Consider the following 18975-nt stretch of genomic DNA (forward strand, 5'->3'; position numbering starts at 1 on the left):
TCAAAATAAATTTATTTTAGTTATTTTAATGTGGCAAAGCTATTTGTTCGAAATATCGGTACATTTTATCCCCAATGGCACTAAGTATTAATAAGTCAAATTATATTTTGCTAATAAGTTAATACTTTTATGTAGTTTCCATTTTTGAAATAATAGCGCATACATTTTTAAATAATTTTTTTGCCACTTTCAAAGTACGCAGCAATCAGTACTCAGGCACGTACCTGTATCTAATGTAGCTTTTTTATTGTTGTAACCACGTATCTTAGTATAGTGAAAGCTGCATTTTTGTAATGATTCTTTTTTTTTTTTTAAATTAAGTACATTTATTACATGGGAAACAAATATATGCATGATTAAAATGGGTATTATTCGAAGCTCTTTCCTAAAAAAAAAAAAAAATAAATAAAGTTGTAGTGCCTAAATTTTTATTGTTAATGCATTTTTGTAATGATTCTTTAAAAAAAATTAAGTACATTTATTACATGGGAAACAAATATATGTATAGTTAAAATGGGTATTATTCGAAGCTCTTTCCTAAAAAAAATTTTTAGTGCCTAAAAATTCGCATGACAAAATAAATTTTATTCTATTTCATATGATGGCAGAGCCCTCAAATAAGTAATATCATTAAATATCTATGTATACATATTTTTAAAAAAAATGGAAAATTAATATTCTCCCATTAAAGATTTTTTTCGTTCTTTTAAGCATTGAAATGGATTCACAATTTTCTTGAATTAGCCATTTCCTTATTAAAGTAGCATGAGCGCTGAAATTCAAAAAAGGTCTTGGCGTTGAATCCTGTCAAATTATGATTCTTTAACTAGTACTTATACTTCATATTCATGTATGTCATTATTTATTTTTGAAATCTCATTATTTACGTTTCAGAGACAGTTGTCAACGTGGATGGCGCCTGTTTTCTATAGTTGCTGCTTACTTTGAGTGTTCTGATGCCTTGAAGCAATACCTGTTCAAATATTTAGAAACTGCCGCTTATGACAAACGTCGAGCTTATCATGGTAAGAAAACATAAATATCATCTGCATATTACCTTGTCCTTGTTCGTGCCTATTACTCACCTTTACTGTTAGTAAGAGTTCTTATTTATGTCTTTTTGATTTGACGATATTGACTTCACGATATTTGTGTTTAAACACTGCTTAGTTACACTTGTGTAATCGATGTTAATAAAAAAAAGCTGTTCATTTATATCAAAGGGAAACACCCATTGTGAAACTTTTAAATAATTTAACTGTTTAGTCATAATTTGACATTTTTGAGACCATTTTTCAGAAAGCATGAATTGAGACTTCTATAAACAAAAAAAGAGATTACATTTTGTATTGACGCTCTTATGGATGAAATAATGAGGTTTCACATCTTCTCATGTTCACGTACGCATATTCTGAATTCGATGTGTTTGAGCAGTTGTTTCTTAAAATGGATCTATTAGAAATTTCATCGAGGGACCAAGATTGGGGTGTCTAGATTTTGATCAATAGATCTAGATAGGTTTAGACCTACCTTAGGTCCTATTCTATATCCAACTATAACTAATTAGTGTTTAAAATATAGGCTGTGTATTAGCAGTTACTTAAGAACATGGTTCTACTAGAAAATGCATCGAGATTGAAGTGTCTAGATTTCGCTTCAAAATATCTAGATAGGTTCAGACCTACCTTAGGTTCTATATATATATATGAAGTTCAAAATGTAGAGAAGACAAGGGAAAAATTACAGAACAATGAAAAAAAAAGGGGGAATAATAATAAAAATAACAAAAAAAATCGGAAAAAAAAAATTTTAAATCTGGAAAATAAAAGATCTAATCTTTTCATCAGCTCACACGATTATATCCGCAAAAAAAGAGTTACTTATTGTGTTCTTACTTTGTGTTCTATTTTATTTGTTGTATATTTTTGTAAAATTGTTTGAGTGCTTCTCACACTATTGTATTGATATATTTTGCTTTGGCTATATTGAGGCAATATTAGAAAGCGCTCTTTTTTGCGGATATAATCGTGTGAGCTGATGAAAAGATTACATCTTTTATTTTCCGGATTTTTAAAAATTTTTTGTTCCTTTTTTCCGGTTTTTTTTTATCTTCCGGTTTTTTGTTTTTATTTTTATTATTATTTTTCTTTTTTTCCCTTTTTTCATTGTTCTCCAATTTTTCCCTTGTTTTCTCTACATTTCGAACTTATTTAATGAGTTCTATTTACTTGCAGCTTACGCGCAATTAATAAAACTTATTGTTTTTCTTAATATTCTTCGTGTTTTTTTTTTTTTTTTTTTTTTTTTTTTTTTTTTTTTTNTTTTTTTTTTTTTTTTTTTTTTTTGCTTTTATTTGTCACCTTAGATATTTTAAAGCTTTAATAGTTTTTGACTAATTAATCTACCATGTCTGATTTATAAAACTTTAAACCTCATTCCAAAAATATTACTAACAACAAGAAATGATAAACTGTGTATTTGCTTCTAAACAGCTGCTAATTTTTAACAACAGCAATTAGAACATCTTGGGGGCTTAAGTGCATCCCTTAACTTACCATCCATGATCTACGGTCATGCATTCTAACGGTTGCAGTAGCTAATATGCTGTCAGACCAAAATCCTCCAATGTCTTCTGCCGGAAAAGGTTAAATTTTTAAGCAATTTTGTTGGAGGCCGCCATTGACGCATTTATTTAACAGAAGTAAAACCACTGTGTAATAGAAATAGCATAATTAAAAAAATAGAACAGATTTTTATATATAATCATAACAGTTTTCCCTTTTATAAGAAACAGCACGTTTGTAAAAGAAGTCATTGAAATGTATCTTAATTATTTACAGGAACTGCTATGGTGTGCTTGCAAAATTTAAGAAAAACTTTCAAATATGGCGGACGCAAAAATGTACCTAGTATAGAAGAAATATCAGCCATATCAGTGAGTATTGATTATTATTATTTTTTTTTTTAGATTCTGAAGTAAATTACTGAAATAATATGAATTTGTTCATTTTAATTTCTGTTCTAAAAATTAATTTGTTTGCCTTAAGGGGCAGAAAAGGGATTCAATGCCCTATTAACATATGAAAACTCTATGAATACAATCTTCCTTATTTATTAAGAAGCTGATTACTATTTTTGAAAACTTTTTTTTCTCCATTTTATTTATTGAAATATGTTTATTGATCAAATTTTAAAGTTGTAAGTAATTCAAAAACTTTTTTGAAGTTTAAAGTTTTTTAAAGTTTAAATTTTAAAAATACTTACTATAAATTTTAAAATTTGGTAATTATGTTAAATATATTACATTTCTAAGAGTAAACTGGAACTAAAGGTTTTTAAAAATATATTTACTAATCTCTGGTTTAGGTTTAAATCGTTCTTTTAAGGTTAACAAGAAAGAATTTGAATCCTTTTTATGCTAGAACCCTTAAAGGTCCCTTTTAGAAACAGTTTATCAATAATCTATACTATAGATTTCTAATTCTTTTTAAAAATTTAGTCTGTATTTGCTATAATTATTTATCAAAAACGGAAACATTTTTTATTAAAGATAATGGAAAACGTTAAGTTAACGTTATTTCCTGTAGTTAAGGAAATGGAGAATTCTCTCTTTCATAGAATTTAAAATCATTATCTTTAAGCAAAAATGAAACTTGAATATATTTTGAAAACTACCTGGACAGTAAAATGATTGATAACGATTAAAAATAAATGTTAGGCTAGTAAGGGTTTTGAACTTGAGACCTTAGGATTGGAAGACACTTTTCTGTTACGTCCATGGACCTGCACGTTTATCGAAATAAGTGGGGTTTTTTCTACTATTATCATTATTGCATAATAAACAATATTTTAGGGAGCGGAGCTATACGTAAGAGGTATTTAAGCAGTCCAAAAAATAAATGGCATTTGAATTCAACATCCTTTAACCTAAAGAAAGTTTTATTTGATATCAAAGTATTTTGTGGGTTTTATTTTATGTCGATTTAGTGGTCTATAAATCTTCAGTAGCACAGACATCCAATAATTTACTATTGAGAAGGTGTGACGAAAGAAAATAAAAACGTTAAGCTTAAATCGTATGAGTACAATGTCTTTCTATCTAAATTCAAGTTTTAAATCATCTTGCATTAATTATTAAAAAGTTATTTTTCCAAAAAGCTTTAATTATCTTAATCAACGTTTGCGAATTTCTATTTTTAACGTTCTCTTGATGTCAATAATTAGAAAACTGCTAATTGAATTTAGCGTGAAAAATAATACAGAACTTTAATTTTGAAACACTATTAACCCTTTTCTTACGGTGTTCCATGTTGTACCATCACCTATGATCCACATGTTGTACCAGCCGTAACCAAAAGGTTAATCGTACGAACTTAAAATCAATTTTATTCTTGGGGTAAATTATCCATATTGTACAGTTAAGAGTCGTGGTGGCTCAGGGGATATAGCGCTCGCCTCTTAATGAGGTGACTCTGGTTCGAAAGCCAACGATAGCTAATCGATACGAATTCCGCACCCCGCTCGCACCGATAGCAGTTCTGACAAAAAATATTTTCAGTGGTAGACAGATCAGAGGTTAGGGTCCCTTTGCCGTCTAGCTGGCCGTGGGTGGTTTCCTTCTCCATGTAACGCAAATGTGGGTTAGTTCCATCTGATAATCCTCCACAAAGGCAAATTTTTCTCGATATTTGATCCAGAAGTTCACTTGTTTTCTGGATAGAGTTCAAAATTGTAAGGGTACGAAATTGAACATAGGTAGGTAGTGGTAAACTCAAAAATTGGTCGGCTGTTCAACTACAGTTTTGAAATAAAATATTGCACAGCTCATATTGTAATTTTCATTGTTTTCTTTTTTTCAGGCTGGAAGGAATTCGAAACGTCAAATATATCGACTTCCTGGTGGTACAGAACGAGTCATCAATACGAAATCTACGACAGTTGTTCAAGATATCATCGAAGAGATTTGTACCATTTTGAACGTTCGTAATCAACTGGAGATGGAAGAATTTTCATTATACTGTATAGTAGAAGGAGGTAAGTTCATTTAAATATGATTTTACTGTCGAACATTTTTCAAAAAACTTTTAATACACTTAATGCGCCTTCAACGGCACAATAAACTGCACCAAAGTTTCAATTAAGACTCATTCTCTTCTCACGATTGAATCATAAACCTTTCAGGTAAGGATTATCAATATTAGTGTTATATTATACATTTTTATAAATGTAAGTAGACAATGCTGTTAAACCTTATGGGAAATGACTGTTATTTACTCATGATATGCAATGTCATACATTTTTATAAATACAAGTTGACAGTAACATCTCAAGATGCCTCTACCCTCGCCATCTTTGATTTTAGGTCAAATTTAGGGTCAGGCCCTGCGGAAGAAAGGTTCTGGGTTCGAATCCCGGGCAAGGCATGGAGGTTCTTTCATTCTCTGTACTATCTATCCCCACTGTGTGAGCAACGTTGGCCCACTTAATGTGGTGCCCCTGTAAAAGTGACTAACAAATCTGCCCTTCAGATGCCTATATGACGAAATGTCGTTCTCCAATTGAGCATTGGATGAAAAAAAAACATATCGCTGTAAAGGATGAAATGAAATTCGGGTGGTGTAAACATACGGTTTAAAAGAAATATATGGGACGAATGTATGTTTTCTGCTATGGTTGCAAAAAGTCTCAATTTTCTGCTGTGGAAGAGGCATTTACACAAATGAAACTGTACTTTTTCTTCTTTAAAATTCCCTCGGAGCTAAACATTTGTAATGATATTTTTTTTGTTGCAATATTTCACTTCTACATTATTCTCTCCACTGATTTGATATTTTTCTATCAGTTGATTGATATTTAATTGTTAAAGAAGCTGTTACCTTCTATTGCTGCTAAATTCTTTTTGTTTTCAGAACTGTTAAAAAGTATTTTTCCCACCGTATTTAAAATGTTTTTTCTTTTTCAATCTAGATCCTTATACAATGCCTCTGAACAGAGAGGAATACATTTTGGACGTGACGACAGAATTGCTCAAAAATGGTCAAGTGTTTTACTTGATATTCTGTCGGTCCGTTTGGTATTATCCTCTGAGGCTGGACAATCATTTGTACATTGAAGTCATATTTAATCAAGTCGCACCCGATTACTTAGAAGGTTTGCTCTTAGTCATGCCAGGAGAACGAGTCAAAGAACAGAATGTGGTAAGAAATTTAATTTATTATAAGTTACCAAAGTAACATTAATACCAAGGTTATTATAAGTTATCAAAGTAACTACAAAAAATGATTAATTTCATTTTCAGGTTCATTTGTGCGTTTCATATTTGCTTGAACACTATCAGAATACTTTTTAATGAAATATGAAACTCAAATCAGAAATCCTAAGTTCAAGCATGTGAATAATATCCTGTACACTTAATTAATTTAGTAGAACATCTCTTTTGTTAAAACGCAGAATGATCAAAGGTGCGATTCCTAAGAAAGATATTTCTAGAAACAAACTGCAGTACCGAATGCCTTTCCAATTTTAATAATAATAAAAAAATGTATTTAGTGAAAAAAAAATGGCAATCCGCATTTATAACAAAATTTTGAGAAAATATAAGTACACCTTATACAGTTAAAATTCATATTTTTTAGTCATGCATCTGAGATTTCATATTTACTAATTTCTGTGCATCTTCAGTTTATCTATGCACAGGGCCGGATTAACCTATAGGCACACTAGGCACGTGCCTAGGGCCTACGAAATTCAGGGGCGTACGAAAAACTTGGGAGAAAAAAATTTGTTGACAAAAATAATTTAGCTTTAAGAGCAAGTGTATTTTGAGCAAAATTATGAAGATACAAATAAAAAAATAATATTTTTCGGTTATAAATTATTTTGCAGAATCTTATGATCTAATATATTACTTTTTTGCCTACCTTGCAAATTTATCTATAAATAATTTCAAAAGATTTACTTTTGACAATGTTAATTTCCTTCACTTAGTTATCATAGTAGTATCATGAAAACTATGAAGCTATTTGTAGTATAAATATTTCTTGTAATTAATCTCACTATCAATTTCACTGTTTTCTTTGCTGGTTTGTTGTTGTATTGTTGACGTGAAGTGTTTACATAGTTATCGATCGAACTAATCATAATGGTATTATCGATATCAACTGCAATATCGGCAGTATGTCGGTATTGCAGATAAAGTTCAATAAACAAATTTGTAAATTAAAATCCATATTAATAAAAATGTTTAAAAAAAAATATGCAAGAAAATTTTAGCATATATTTTGAAAAGAGGGGAGGAGTGGGGGAAGGAGGGGAGGGCCCAAAAACGGCTATGCCTAGGGCCTACGAAAGGTATAATCCGGTTCTGTATATGCACTATAGCTTTTTGAAATTATAATCGATAAAGCAATAGATTCAATTTGCTTATCATCAACTAATATGTGAAGAAAAAAAATTTCATTCTTACAAAATGCATTAGAACAGTAAGTAATGCATAGTTTTACTCTTTGACAGGCGGATATCTCAAAAGTTGCTGCTTTGTTGCACAGAGCTGCTGATATGGAACATACTCCTGCCAAGTAAGTTGAGATTCTTTTTGAACAATACATTTATTTATCTTATAGTTTTAATAATGCAACTGAACCACTCTTTTTTTTTTTATTTGTTTCCTAAGGGAGGAAGTTAAGTATCTTTTACCTAAACCGATTCTGGGAGTCCGTGACATAAGACCAGCTCAATGGGTTGAATATGTTCAACAAAACTGGCCTCAAATGACTGCACTCACTACAACAGAAGCTAAAGCTCAATGCCTAGGTAAGAATAACTTGTATATTCAAAACAACTGCAGTTATAATTTTTAAATTCCACAAGCCTTCACAACTTCAGGCGTCCTTCATGACCCTTCAAGCTTTCCAATAACAACGCAGTAACATCTTTCTTCTTGTAATTTGTTCTTTTGTCCTTACAAACATGCTTTTTATTTTTCTCACTTTAGGAGATATAAAAAATCGAATCTTTGTGGGAGAGCATACCTACAGCACAACATACGTTTTATCTTTCTTAGTTCATGAGATTTTGTAAAGATTGCTTGTGGTGCCACTATAGGCATTACATATTTCCTAGCTTTTAAAATTTCTTTTTTTAAATCATTCTTAACCGAACTTTAAATTAAATCAAACCAATTATTTAACTTTTATTAAATTTTATAAAAAACGAATGTAAAATATTTTATTATTTTCTTAACACTAGGTTTACGGGACGCGTCATTTTGACGCATTTCGAATTTTATAAGGAAAATTACAAAACCCGTTTGCATTTTTATTTTATCTCTTGCAATAACTTTTACCCATTGATCGAGGTAAATATATATTGAAGTGTATTTTCTTCAAAAGCGTTGAAATATTGAAATTTTTTTTGTGGTGTACCTATCTCTACGGATATGCGTCAATTTGACGCAATCGTAATTTATACAAAATTTTGAGTAAGCATACAAACATCACATCAATAATAAATAGGAATGTACCGACAATACTTCGATCCGTATCTCAAATGAAACAAGCGATAAACAACTGTTGCCGATAATCAATAATAGAAAGATGATTTTGAAGGTTTCGGTTGATTAGTCCGAGTATTGAAAAATAAAATACTAGAATATTTCATAAATACAAATTTTCGTTTTTCTCATATTTTCATTTTTTTTCTTATAGTATATAATTACATTGCTTTCTAAGTGCAGAGATGCTAATTGCTCTGGGCATGCCGAAATAAGTAAAAAAAAAAAAAAAAAANGTAAATTTTGCAAATATAAAGTGGTGAATTATATAAACCTACGAATTATTTAGAAATAGTGGTGGATAAAAATCTATTAAATTGAACTTATTAAACCAAGAATCACAATTGATAAACTACCACTTTAAAATATATATTTGTTGTCCAGAGAAAGTTGGCATCTCTGTAAGTGCGTCAAATTGACGCGTGTTCGTAGAGATAGGTATATAAAAAACGTCCGTAAACCTAGTGTTAACAATCAATTTAACGGCTAACTTTTTATTTCAATACTAATGTAAGACTCATTAATTCATTGTCGATTCGCTTTCGCCATATTATTTTCAAATTTAATATTGATTACGGGGTGTTTGGCTTTGTTATCTTTCAATAAATCACCAACCATGGATCTCTTCCCAAGCTCCTAACTGTCTGTTGGGAACATTTCAATCACTTTTTAATTTGGCATTTGATTAGGCTGGTCATGGGGGATTTATCTCCTATGGCCTGTCCTTATTTATATTATTAGGCAAAATTTATTACTTAACTTAGAAAGTCTTATTATGGATAAAATATAACTTTGTATCTCGATCTCTAGAAATTCTAAATAAGTTTTATTATAATTATGATTCAGTTTTCATCTTCAAATGTCATTTTTATTATCATGTTTTCATCACAATCTTCAATTAGTCAATTATACAACTCCAACCTAATTTCGTCCTTACATTGCTAATTCATATTTTGTAAATATTTCTTGAATCTTTGTATGTGAGCTTACCTGCAACACAGCATGGATTTTATTTTCCTCAGTTCAAGAAAATTTGTAAATATTGCTTGAATCTTTGTGAGTGAGCTTACCTGCAACACAACAGTTTTTATTTTTCTCAGTTCAAGAAATATTGTAAATTGCTCTCACTGAATCTTTGTACGTGAACTCATTTACAACACAAAATGGCTGTTATCTTCCCGAATTCGAAAGATTTTGTAAATTGCTCTCATACTGAAACTCAGTGAGTTCACCTGCAACGCATGTACATAATTTTTTATCTTCCTCTGTTGAATTGTACATTGCTCTCTCACTGAATCTTTGCGAGTGAGCTTACCTGCAACACAACATGGTTTTTATTTTCCTTCAGTTTAAGAGATTTTGTAACTTTCTCTCATTGAATCTCTGTCATTGAGCTTTTCTACAACACAAGTACACGATTTTAATCTTTCTCAAATCTCTAGACTTCATATAAATTATTTCCATCAAATTTTTGTGAATCCAGCACACAAACTGATAAACAAGGTTTTGATTTTCCCCAATACAATAGATAAATTAAATTGTTTTCTTATCGAATCTTTATTTTTATGAGCTTCTCTAAAAGATATTACTTTATTTGTTGTTTAATTTGATTATGAAAGGCGCACTTATTGTGAAATTATGCTAACAATCTGAATTTATTAGTAATTTTATCTTAAGTTTAATATGTTTTTAAAAAATGTTTTGTTTTACAGATTCAATGTTATTCAAGGAAATGTTTTAGAATTTTTAAATTCAAACATGTGGTGTTTGAATTATGTATCTGTGAATCTAATTTTTTTTTTTTTTAAATTTTGTTTACTTCTTTAAAAATACTTTGTTTAACTTAATTTTTTTTTTTTTACGAATTCAGTCAGAATTATAAATTTTTACAAATAGATTTTTGCATTTTAATCTATGTTTTATTTATTTTTGGTAAAATTTCGCAATTACTATTAAAACCAATTTTTAAAAAAATGTTTTTATTTAATGTTACCAAAAACCCTAAGTTATAACTTTATTTTCTAGACATCCTGCAAAAATGGCCACTATTTGGTTCCTGTTTCTTTATTGTCAAGGTAATTAACAATTTTACATCTTTTCTCATATCTCTTATTCATGTTTGTAACATATTTTACAACTATTTTCTTATTTTTAAATTTCATTCAAATGCATGTTTTCATCTGAGAGCTTTATTGATAAAAAAAAATTATTCTTTTTATAAACTACAAAATTTGTTAAGACTAAATTTAAAAAAAAAAAATTTTAGTATTTCATACACAATTTTTAGTACATTAATCGTGAAAGCTTATTGTTTTTAACAAATCAGATAATATATATAACAGTGCAAAATTTTTCTTAACAGTGGATAAGAGGAGACTCTTTACCTGTTGATCACATTCTAGCTCTTAATAAGGAGGGTGTCCATTTCTTGGAAGTAGTCACTCATGTAAGTAGTATTCAAACTACCCATATTTTTCTTAACAATTTCAGCAACTACTATTTAAAAATTTTCCTTATTTTACAAACCGCTATTTCAACATTCGAAATTTTGTAATGTCTGTTATGGTATATATATCTGTATGGATGGTGTTTTCAATATCAATGTAAACAATAACAATCTAGAGCTCAGTACCTGCTCTAGTTCCGGTTAGAAAGTTTGCTACTGCTTATTCTGCCAGGAGATATTTTCAAACGGATAATTTTGTTTTCAATAAAAGAAATAAGTTAGATAATTTCTGAGCTCAAATTTGCCGTATTTCATGAGATATTAATGTTATTAAGTAATTTTGGTGAGTTTGAAGTGAAAATTTGTTTTAGTTATTTATAGATATATTGTTAAAAAAGGTGACATGGTTGATAGATTTTGAATAACTCGCTTGTTTGGCAGTCCTGATTTGGCCTCTTTCCATTTCTTTATTACTGTTTGTTCTTGTTGCAAGCTGTGCACCATCTCGCGTTAGTGTTAGCACCTTTAGCATTGTAAACACAAGTATTGTTAGCATTGTAAAAAAAAAGTAATAATTAATCAAATACCACGTATGCAAGAATCTCAAAACACGATGATCACGTTGTGTGCCAAATAGCTTTAAAATACACCGGAAACAGTAACCCGGATCTTTTTATGTCATTATCTCTGCTATAAAACTTCATCCTAATTAATTATTCAAATCGAAACACTTACTCATACTTTTAAAAAGCCACATCCTGTTCCTAAATCTATTTTTGGCTCAAGTAGGCATAATTATAAGAGAAGACATTTTTCCCTTTAATCTTCGCGGGAATCACTCAACCTATTTCATAAACCAATAGTAATTTCTAAGATTTCCCTCTTTTTCCTAAATAGAGACATTTTCGGACTTTTTTTTGCAAGATTTTCCCTACCAGAAAGACTGATCGTCGATGGAGTTAACTTCACTTTTCGCTCGTCATCCATTTGAGAATGATCAAATAAACTAATTTTGCTTTCATTAAAATCCTGTGTCTGTTTTCCTGCTCGGTCCGACTGCATCATTTTACACATATTTTAATTTTTAAAGTCTTTGCGTGGCATCCCTACCGCAGGTTGGCTATCACTATTTATATAGTGTTCTTTACACAAGTAAAAATTTTCAAATACGCAATTCTAAAAATATATATTAAGAGCAGTGATTGTGTAACATATTGTATTGCCAGCTATGGGGTGCCATGCATTAAATAAGTTTATATTTGTTTAAAAATTCTTATGGCGGCATGAACATGTAAAGAAAGCAAATTCAATATATTTAAGGTGGCAATATTAAACGGAATTGTTAGAGGTTCTCTTCTTTTGAATAATATTGTACTCTTCATATTGCAGGAAACCGTGTGGAAATATCCCTTTTCAGAAGTCATTTCAACAAGAAAAGTAAGGGCGGAAGATGGCACTTTGTTCTTAGACATGAAGTGTGGTAACCTGATGGTACAGAAAATAACACGAATCCAGACTGACCAGGTAAGTGAAGTAAAAATTAAATGCATCGACAACCTTTTATCCCTGTACACTCTAAACATTAACTGTATATAAGTTTTTATGAAAAAGATATTAATGTAATGTAACACGCAGGTCTTATGATTCTCAATTCTAAATCATTGTATAATTTGTTAGCTTTTCTTTTTTAATGCAAAAACTAAAATCTGAACTCTTAGTTGAGCCTTAAATTTGGAATTTTATATAGTCTTGAGGCAAAAATTACATTCAAAATTATGAAACTTTTTTAGTTTGTAAAAAAAAATTATTTTGATGAAAACCGAAATAGATCGAAAACATAAATATCCATGAACTATGTTAATGATAGTTTAATGGCACAAACATCAAATATGTATTCTGCGTGTGGTGTTTAAGTTGTGCTGAATTTTTATTCATAGATTCTGCTGTAACTAGTCGTGTTTTGGTATCGGCTTATTAGTGTCAAAAATGGAATTTTATCTTAAACCTTATGACTTTTTAACTGTGGTATTTTTTTGATTTTAAATTTATAAAAAAAATGGTCTTTTTATGTTTATTGTATTATAAACTCCAACACTAAGATACAAAACACTTCCTCGAGGTAGAATTTGAGTAATTTGGCTGTATCTTAAGGATGTTCATAAATTTTTTTTTTTTTAAATTGACGTTCCCCAAGTTGCAAACCTTTACAAAAAAAAAACAATTTTTTAAATGGATGTTTTAAAATACTTAAGTTAAAAAAAATGTTGAAGAGAAACATAGAATTAAATGACTGGCTTGAGGAAATAATTTTTTCCAACGTAAATTCCAGAAACTTTAAACTGTTTCTGGAATTTTATTGCCAACATGCAAATAATGGTGTTTTTCATCTAAAACGCTTTCTGATCGAGTTAAGAATGTGACTTATCATTACAGTCCTCTAAGATTTTTATATATAGAATGATTCCACAATCTTCGGACAAACTTGAAGGGATAGTTTATTATATAGAAAAGTTGTACTTTTTGTATAGGTATGTAGATTCTAAAATGATGTGCTAAGGCATGAATGCAAAAAAAAAATAATAACAGAAGAGGAAAAACGCGTAAACCTAAAGAATTGCCGGGAAGTGCTTCAAATGTTCAAACACTTACAGAAATATAAACTGCAGCTGTGATTGGCTGGCAATGCAGTGCTGAGTTGCAGTCCCATGCATCAAAAAATGCCATTTGGACCGTGAATTATGCACAGTGAAAAACCCTGCATCACCATTGGTGATTGTAATTTTGAATATTTATTGTGAAGTATTACTGCATTGAAGTACTTAGAGTTAATTTTGTAAATCAACATATTTTTCCTTAAAGCAGGAACTCAAAAAACTACACTTAACTATGCGCCATTTCTATGAAAAAAATACCCTACCTAAATTTAATCTGTCCCTCCAAGTTTGTTCCAAGGTCGTAGTATTATATTATGTATTGTAATTTTTTTCTTTCAGGCTCATGAAGTATCAAGGCTGATTCGTCAGTACATTAACATAGAACAAAAGCATAGAGGTGTTACAAACGGAGACGCCCCGCATGATTTAACCTTATCACGTCACGTAGACAAGTGACACTATTTAAAAAAGAAAGCAGTGCTTTTACACTCATAAAAATGACAATATATTGTACAAGATAACCAATCAAAGTAGCAAGTCAGATATTCTGAACGAACTGTAAAGACAAAAATCAAAAGTGTTCAAGTGCACGAACAAACATTTGTTTGAACTTTTGGATTGGTGTGTTAAAGATACAAAGTAGAAATGAATCTCTCTCTAAGAAATTTTTCTTGAAAAAGGAACGTTGATTTGATCAAGTGAGACTATTTTTAAAAAGTCTAACATTCCTAAATCGAGAATTTATTTTTGATGAAGAATAAATTGGACAGTTTGGTTCCCAAGTGCCAAATGGAACAATAGTGTGATGAAAAGTGAGAAAATTATTAATTAGTTAAAAGAAACATTAATTTTCAAATGGTGATTTAATAACTTCTTTGTCTAAACATAGGTATTTAAAATCATGTATATTAAGATTTATGCATTGTCATTTGCTTTTACCTCTACATTTTTCTTCCATGCAGCTCTCTTTTTTATGTAATGTATATTTATAAATATTTTTCTGAGAGAAAAATTGACAAGATTTTTTTTTGTCTAAGTTCTAAAATGTGTTCTTATTTCATTAAGTTTTATCTTCGACTGTCAATAATAAATATTTTATTTCCTATGATTTTGCGTTATATTACTTATTGAAAATTATAGGTAACAGCTAACTATATGGATTATGTCCTATTACACCAGAATTTTTTATAATCAATTATGTTTAGCAGATATATTAAAGGCATAGATTCTTATAATTTTCCTTATAAACTCCAATTACTGTATCCAGGGATGAGTTCGGTGAAAAAGCTGAAAATGTTATGCAGATAACACATTTTTTTTTAAACATTATAAAAATACCAGGTATTCGTGGTAGAATATATCCGCAGAATATTACCAACGTTTTAATAAAATATAAAGAGGTGCGATTTTATATTTAAATTGTGAGAATATAAATTTCAGTGTGTGATTTTTAAATAGCATGAGAACAGATCATTTTTAAACTGTGTGAATAAATATTGTCACGTGTACTATTAAATAACGTGAATTCAAATAGCAATGCCGAATTTTTTTTTTTTAAAAATGTGAGAATATGTATAGCGATGACTAATTTTAAATCATGTTTACATAGAAGAAAAGGGAGTCTTTTTGGGAGTGGAAAGAACTCCCGTGAATGAATAGATGTCTCAAATCTGGAGTGACGTATAACTCATATCAAATAGAAGGAAAAAAAATCATAGATAGTGAGCAATGTTCTATAAAATCATTCCAACTTTGTGCTATGGTTTGATTCCAAGATGCTTTCAAATACTCATTCCAACAAATTCCCCAATGATGCCAGAAGTGGATTTTAGCTGCCATATACAGTTGGAAACTGACACAAAAATGTCATTTAAGTGCCTTCATCCACTGAAATCAACTAAATTTAAAAACTTATATTTAACTAAACAATATTTATTTTGCTGACTGAAATATTTCCTGGAGAAATGAGATTATCTTCATCTACTGAGTACTTTAGCAGACTTGAGTTGTTTTAGAACTATCAAAATTAGATCTTAAGAAAGATAAATACAATATCCTAACAAGACTATTTTAAATAATTAGAAATCAAATTTAAAAAATGAACATTTTATTATATAGGGTGGCNTAGATTTTCTTTTATATTACTTATTCAAAATTATAGATAACAGCTAAATATATGGATTATGTCCTCTTTCACCAGAATTTTTTATAATCAAATTTCTTAGGACGGGCAAATTTATGTTTAGCAGATATATTAAAGGCATAGATTCTTTAGACTTGTATAATTTTCCTTATAAATTCTAATTACTGTATCCAGGGGATGAGTTTGGTGAATGTTATGCAGATAACACTTTTTTTTTAAACATTATAAAAATATCAGGTATTCGTGGAAGAATATATCCGCAGAATATTACCAACGTTTTAATAAAATATAAAGAGGTGCGATTTTATATTTAAATTGTGAGAATATAAATATCAGTGTGCGATTTTTAAACTGCGTGAATAAATATTGCAATGTGTACTATTAAATAACGTGAATTCAAATCGCAATGCCGAATTTTTTTTAAAAAAGTGAGAATATGTAAAGCGATGACTAATTTTAAATCATGTTTACATAGAAGAAAAGGGAGTCTTTTTGGGAGGGGAAAGAACTCGAAAAAGCGAAATTCCGCCTAAAAGCAGAAAGAATAGATGTCTCAAATCTGGAGTTGACGTATAACTCATATCAAATAGAAGCAAAAATTTCTGCAATGTGGTTCGGATATATGAAAGAGAAAAAAATCATGATAGTGAGCAATGTTCTATTAAATCATTCCAACTTTGTGATATGATTTGATTCCAAGACGCCAGAAGTGGATTTTAGCTGCCATATACAATTGGAAACTGACACAAAAATGTCATTTACCAAAATAAATATTGTTTAATTAAATATGACTAAAATATTTCCTGGAGACTTGAGTTGCTTTAGAACAATCAAAATTAGTCTTGTAAGGGTATTGTATTATATTTCTTAAGATCTATTTTAAATAATTAGAAATCAAATTTAAAAAATGAACATTTTATTATATAGGGTGGCACAAAAATACTATAATTCATAATATGTATCTAATGACATATGTATCTAATTCATAATTATGTTTCTAATTTACTTGAACTTGGTAATATAACAATGACAACTTTAAATAGCTTAACATTTAGAGCAATAAAATTTCACCAAGTATATGCTTAAAAAGTTCATCCATGTCATATTATATATATACAATTATAATTAGTGACGTTCAGACTCTTGAAGATTTTCTATTTAGTGAAATAGACTATTTAAAACAAACGTCATAAAATCTACAATTCAGATAAAATTACATTTGAGTAACAACTAGTTAAAATCAAATGAAAAAAATACAAGTGAACACCTAATAATGTGATGAGAAAAATAAATTAAAATTACAAATCAAATGCAGTATGTGCTCTTATTCATGCAAATAATACATCTGCATATTAAAGGTAAAAGGCACTGTCACAAATATTAAATTTTTGCAGGAACACCCGTAGAATTATTCTTTTATGCTTTTGATTGCGATATAGTGATTTTTACAACAGACTCTTACAATAGTTTATACCTCTGAAAAATGAAATGGTAAAACCTTAATTTTAGTTACAAAATAGATATAGGGCCTTTTACCTTTGATACAAAAATACATTCAAACTACATAGAAAATATAAGAGTATCTCTATAGAAAGTATGGATTTAAATTCTCTCAAATATATTTCACTTTGTATCACATCAATAATATTTACAAATAAATAAAAGTAGCCTTATTATTTTGACCAATAGAAATGGTCGTATTTTGTCCTATCACCCAGGCAATGTTTGTACATTATTCACATTAAATAAACTGGAAAAAAAAAGTTCTTAATACATTTTGAAACTTATAAGAAAATCATCAGCAACACAAAATTGAAAATCGTAAGCTCAATAGAAATATCAATTCGCAAAAATTCTAATATATTTGATACCTTATGGTTATAATTATTTTTCTTCCCTTTCAAGAGATATTTTAAAAAAAATTTTTGGACACACAAAAACTTGGAATATATTTAACACTTTTTAATAAATTCTTAACGCTTTTAAGAACATTGAAATAATTTTCTTTATATTATTTAAATATCAAAAGTCCATCTCTAATTAAGTGCACTTTTTACAAATTTTATGTTTTTTTTAAAAATCTTTATTAACTTTTCTAGTTGTATCACAAAGATTTATGCAACAATTTTAAGACATTTTCAAATTTAAATTCTACTTGAACTCATCAGGCAGTTAAAATAAATATTTTGTGGACGGTTTGTCTTTTAAAAAAATGAAGAATAAAAGGAAAAATAAATGCAGTCACAAAAAGTTTACACAGTGCTACAAAAATTAAAAACGTGCATTTAACTAGCTACAAAAAAAGTGAAATGCACAGTAAAAAGATAAAAGCTCACTAAAAACAAAGTTACTCCTGTTTGCAATCTCATATATGAAGTGAAAAGAAACTTTGTAATCTTTAAAGAATAAGACAGACTACAAGCCTAACAAGACAATTACATGAAATGCAATAAACTTATAATTTGGCGGGAGTTAATCAAAATTAATAAGACCCTCAAAGTACACCTCTGATATATGAATCACAGAAAGTAAAAGCCGTATTCCGATAAGGGTCAAACTCTATCAATACACTGTTCTTAATCAGCTAAGTTCTTCAATATGGACTGAGAGGATTCTAAAAAATTGGGATCATAGTCAAACTTGCTATCTTTAAATAATAAGAGGAATGGTGAGCCTAACGAGACATTACATAAAATTCGATAAACAAATAAAATTATAATTTGGCTAACACAATACTTTGTGTTCTAAGTATCTCAGAGTACACTACTGGTATGTGCATCACATGAAGTAAAAGCCTCATTTTGATAAGGAGCAAACCTGATTCCAACGCACTGCTCTTCGTTAGCAATGTTCTTCGAAATGGACTGAGACTGTTGGGGTGAGTTGGGTTCGCAGGCAGAATCGCTGGCTACAGTTCTTGAAGTGTCTGGTGGACGGTAAGTGTACCATGCCATCGAAAATAAGATGCAAGAAAGAATTTTCACCAGGCAAACAATACTCAGGATGTTGGAGCTCATTTTTTCATTATTGTAGAACAAGCAAGAGCCTTTGTCATTATCGCAGGAGTCCTGCCACAGAATACAGCTTTTGTCGATTAACCATCCAAAAAATATGGGAGCAGGGATTGTACCTATAAATATTTAAGACACTTTGACACGTGTTGAAATTTTATAAATAAGGG

General features: G+C 29.4%; 3 protein-coding genes across 8 annotated transcripts in view; 1 reads left to right on the forward strand and 2 right to left on the reverse strand.

The window, feature by feature from the left end:
• The window catches only part of LOC107445751 (Myosin 10A), a 281182-nt gene extending 266423 nt beyond the window's left edge, over positions 1-14759 (forward strand). The window contains exons 53-62 of the mRNA XM_071185451.1: positions 895-1025; positions 2841-2935; positions 4860-5034; positions 5968-6197; positions 7513-7577; positions 7673-7812; positions 10577-10626; positions 10914-10997; positions 12387-12521; positions 13991-14759. Of these exons, the coding sequence (XP_071041552.1) occupies positions 895-1025; positions 2841-2935; positions 4860-5034; positions 5968-6197; positions 7513-7577; positions 7673-7812; positions 10577-10626; positions 10914-10997; positions 12387-12521; positions 13991-14107 (1222 nt within the window). The 3' untranslated portion in view covers positions 14108-14759. The remainder of the gene's footprint in view (positions 1-894; positions 1026-2840; positions 2936-4859; positions 5035-5967; positions 6198-7512; positions 7578-7672; positions 7813-10576; positions 10627-10913; positions 10998-12386; positions 12522-13990) is intronic.
• The window catches only part of LOC139426460 (uncharacterized), a 125009-nt gene that overhangs the window by 17157 nt on the left and 88877 nt on the right, over positions 1-18975 (reverse strand). The window lies entirely within an intron of this gene.
• The window catches only part of LOC107437086 (solute carrier organic anion transporter family member 4A1), a 57466-nt gene continuing 55184 nt past the window's right edge, over positions 16694-18975 (reverse strand). For all 6 annotated transcript variants that reach the window (XM_071185442.1, XM_071185445.1, XM_071185443.1 and 3 more), the window contains one exon: positions 16694-18924. In XM_071185442.1, coding sequence (XP_071041543.1) covers positions 18548-18924 — 377 coding nt within the window. In that variant the 3' untranslated portion in view covers positions 16694-18547. The remainder of the gene's footprint in view (positions 18925-18975) is intronic.

The sequence above is a fragment of the Parasteatoda tepidariorum genome, chromosome 9 (assembly GCF_043381705.1).
Source record: "Parasteatoda tepidariorum isolate YZ-2023 chromosome 9, CAS_Ptep_4.0, whole genome shotgun sequence".
Taxonomy (NCBI): domain Eukaryota; kingdom Metazoa; phylum Arthropoda; class Arachnida; order Araneae; family Theridiidae; genus Parasteatoda; species Parasteatoda tepidariorum.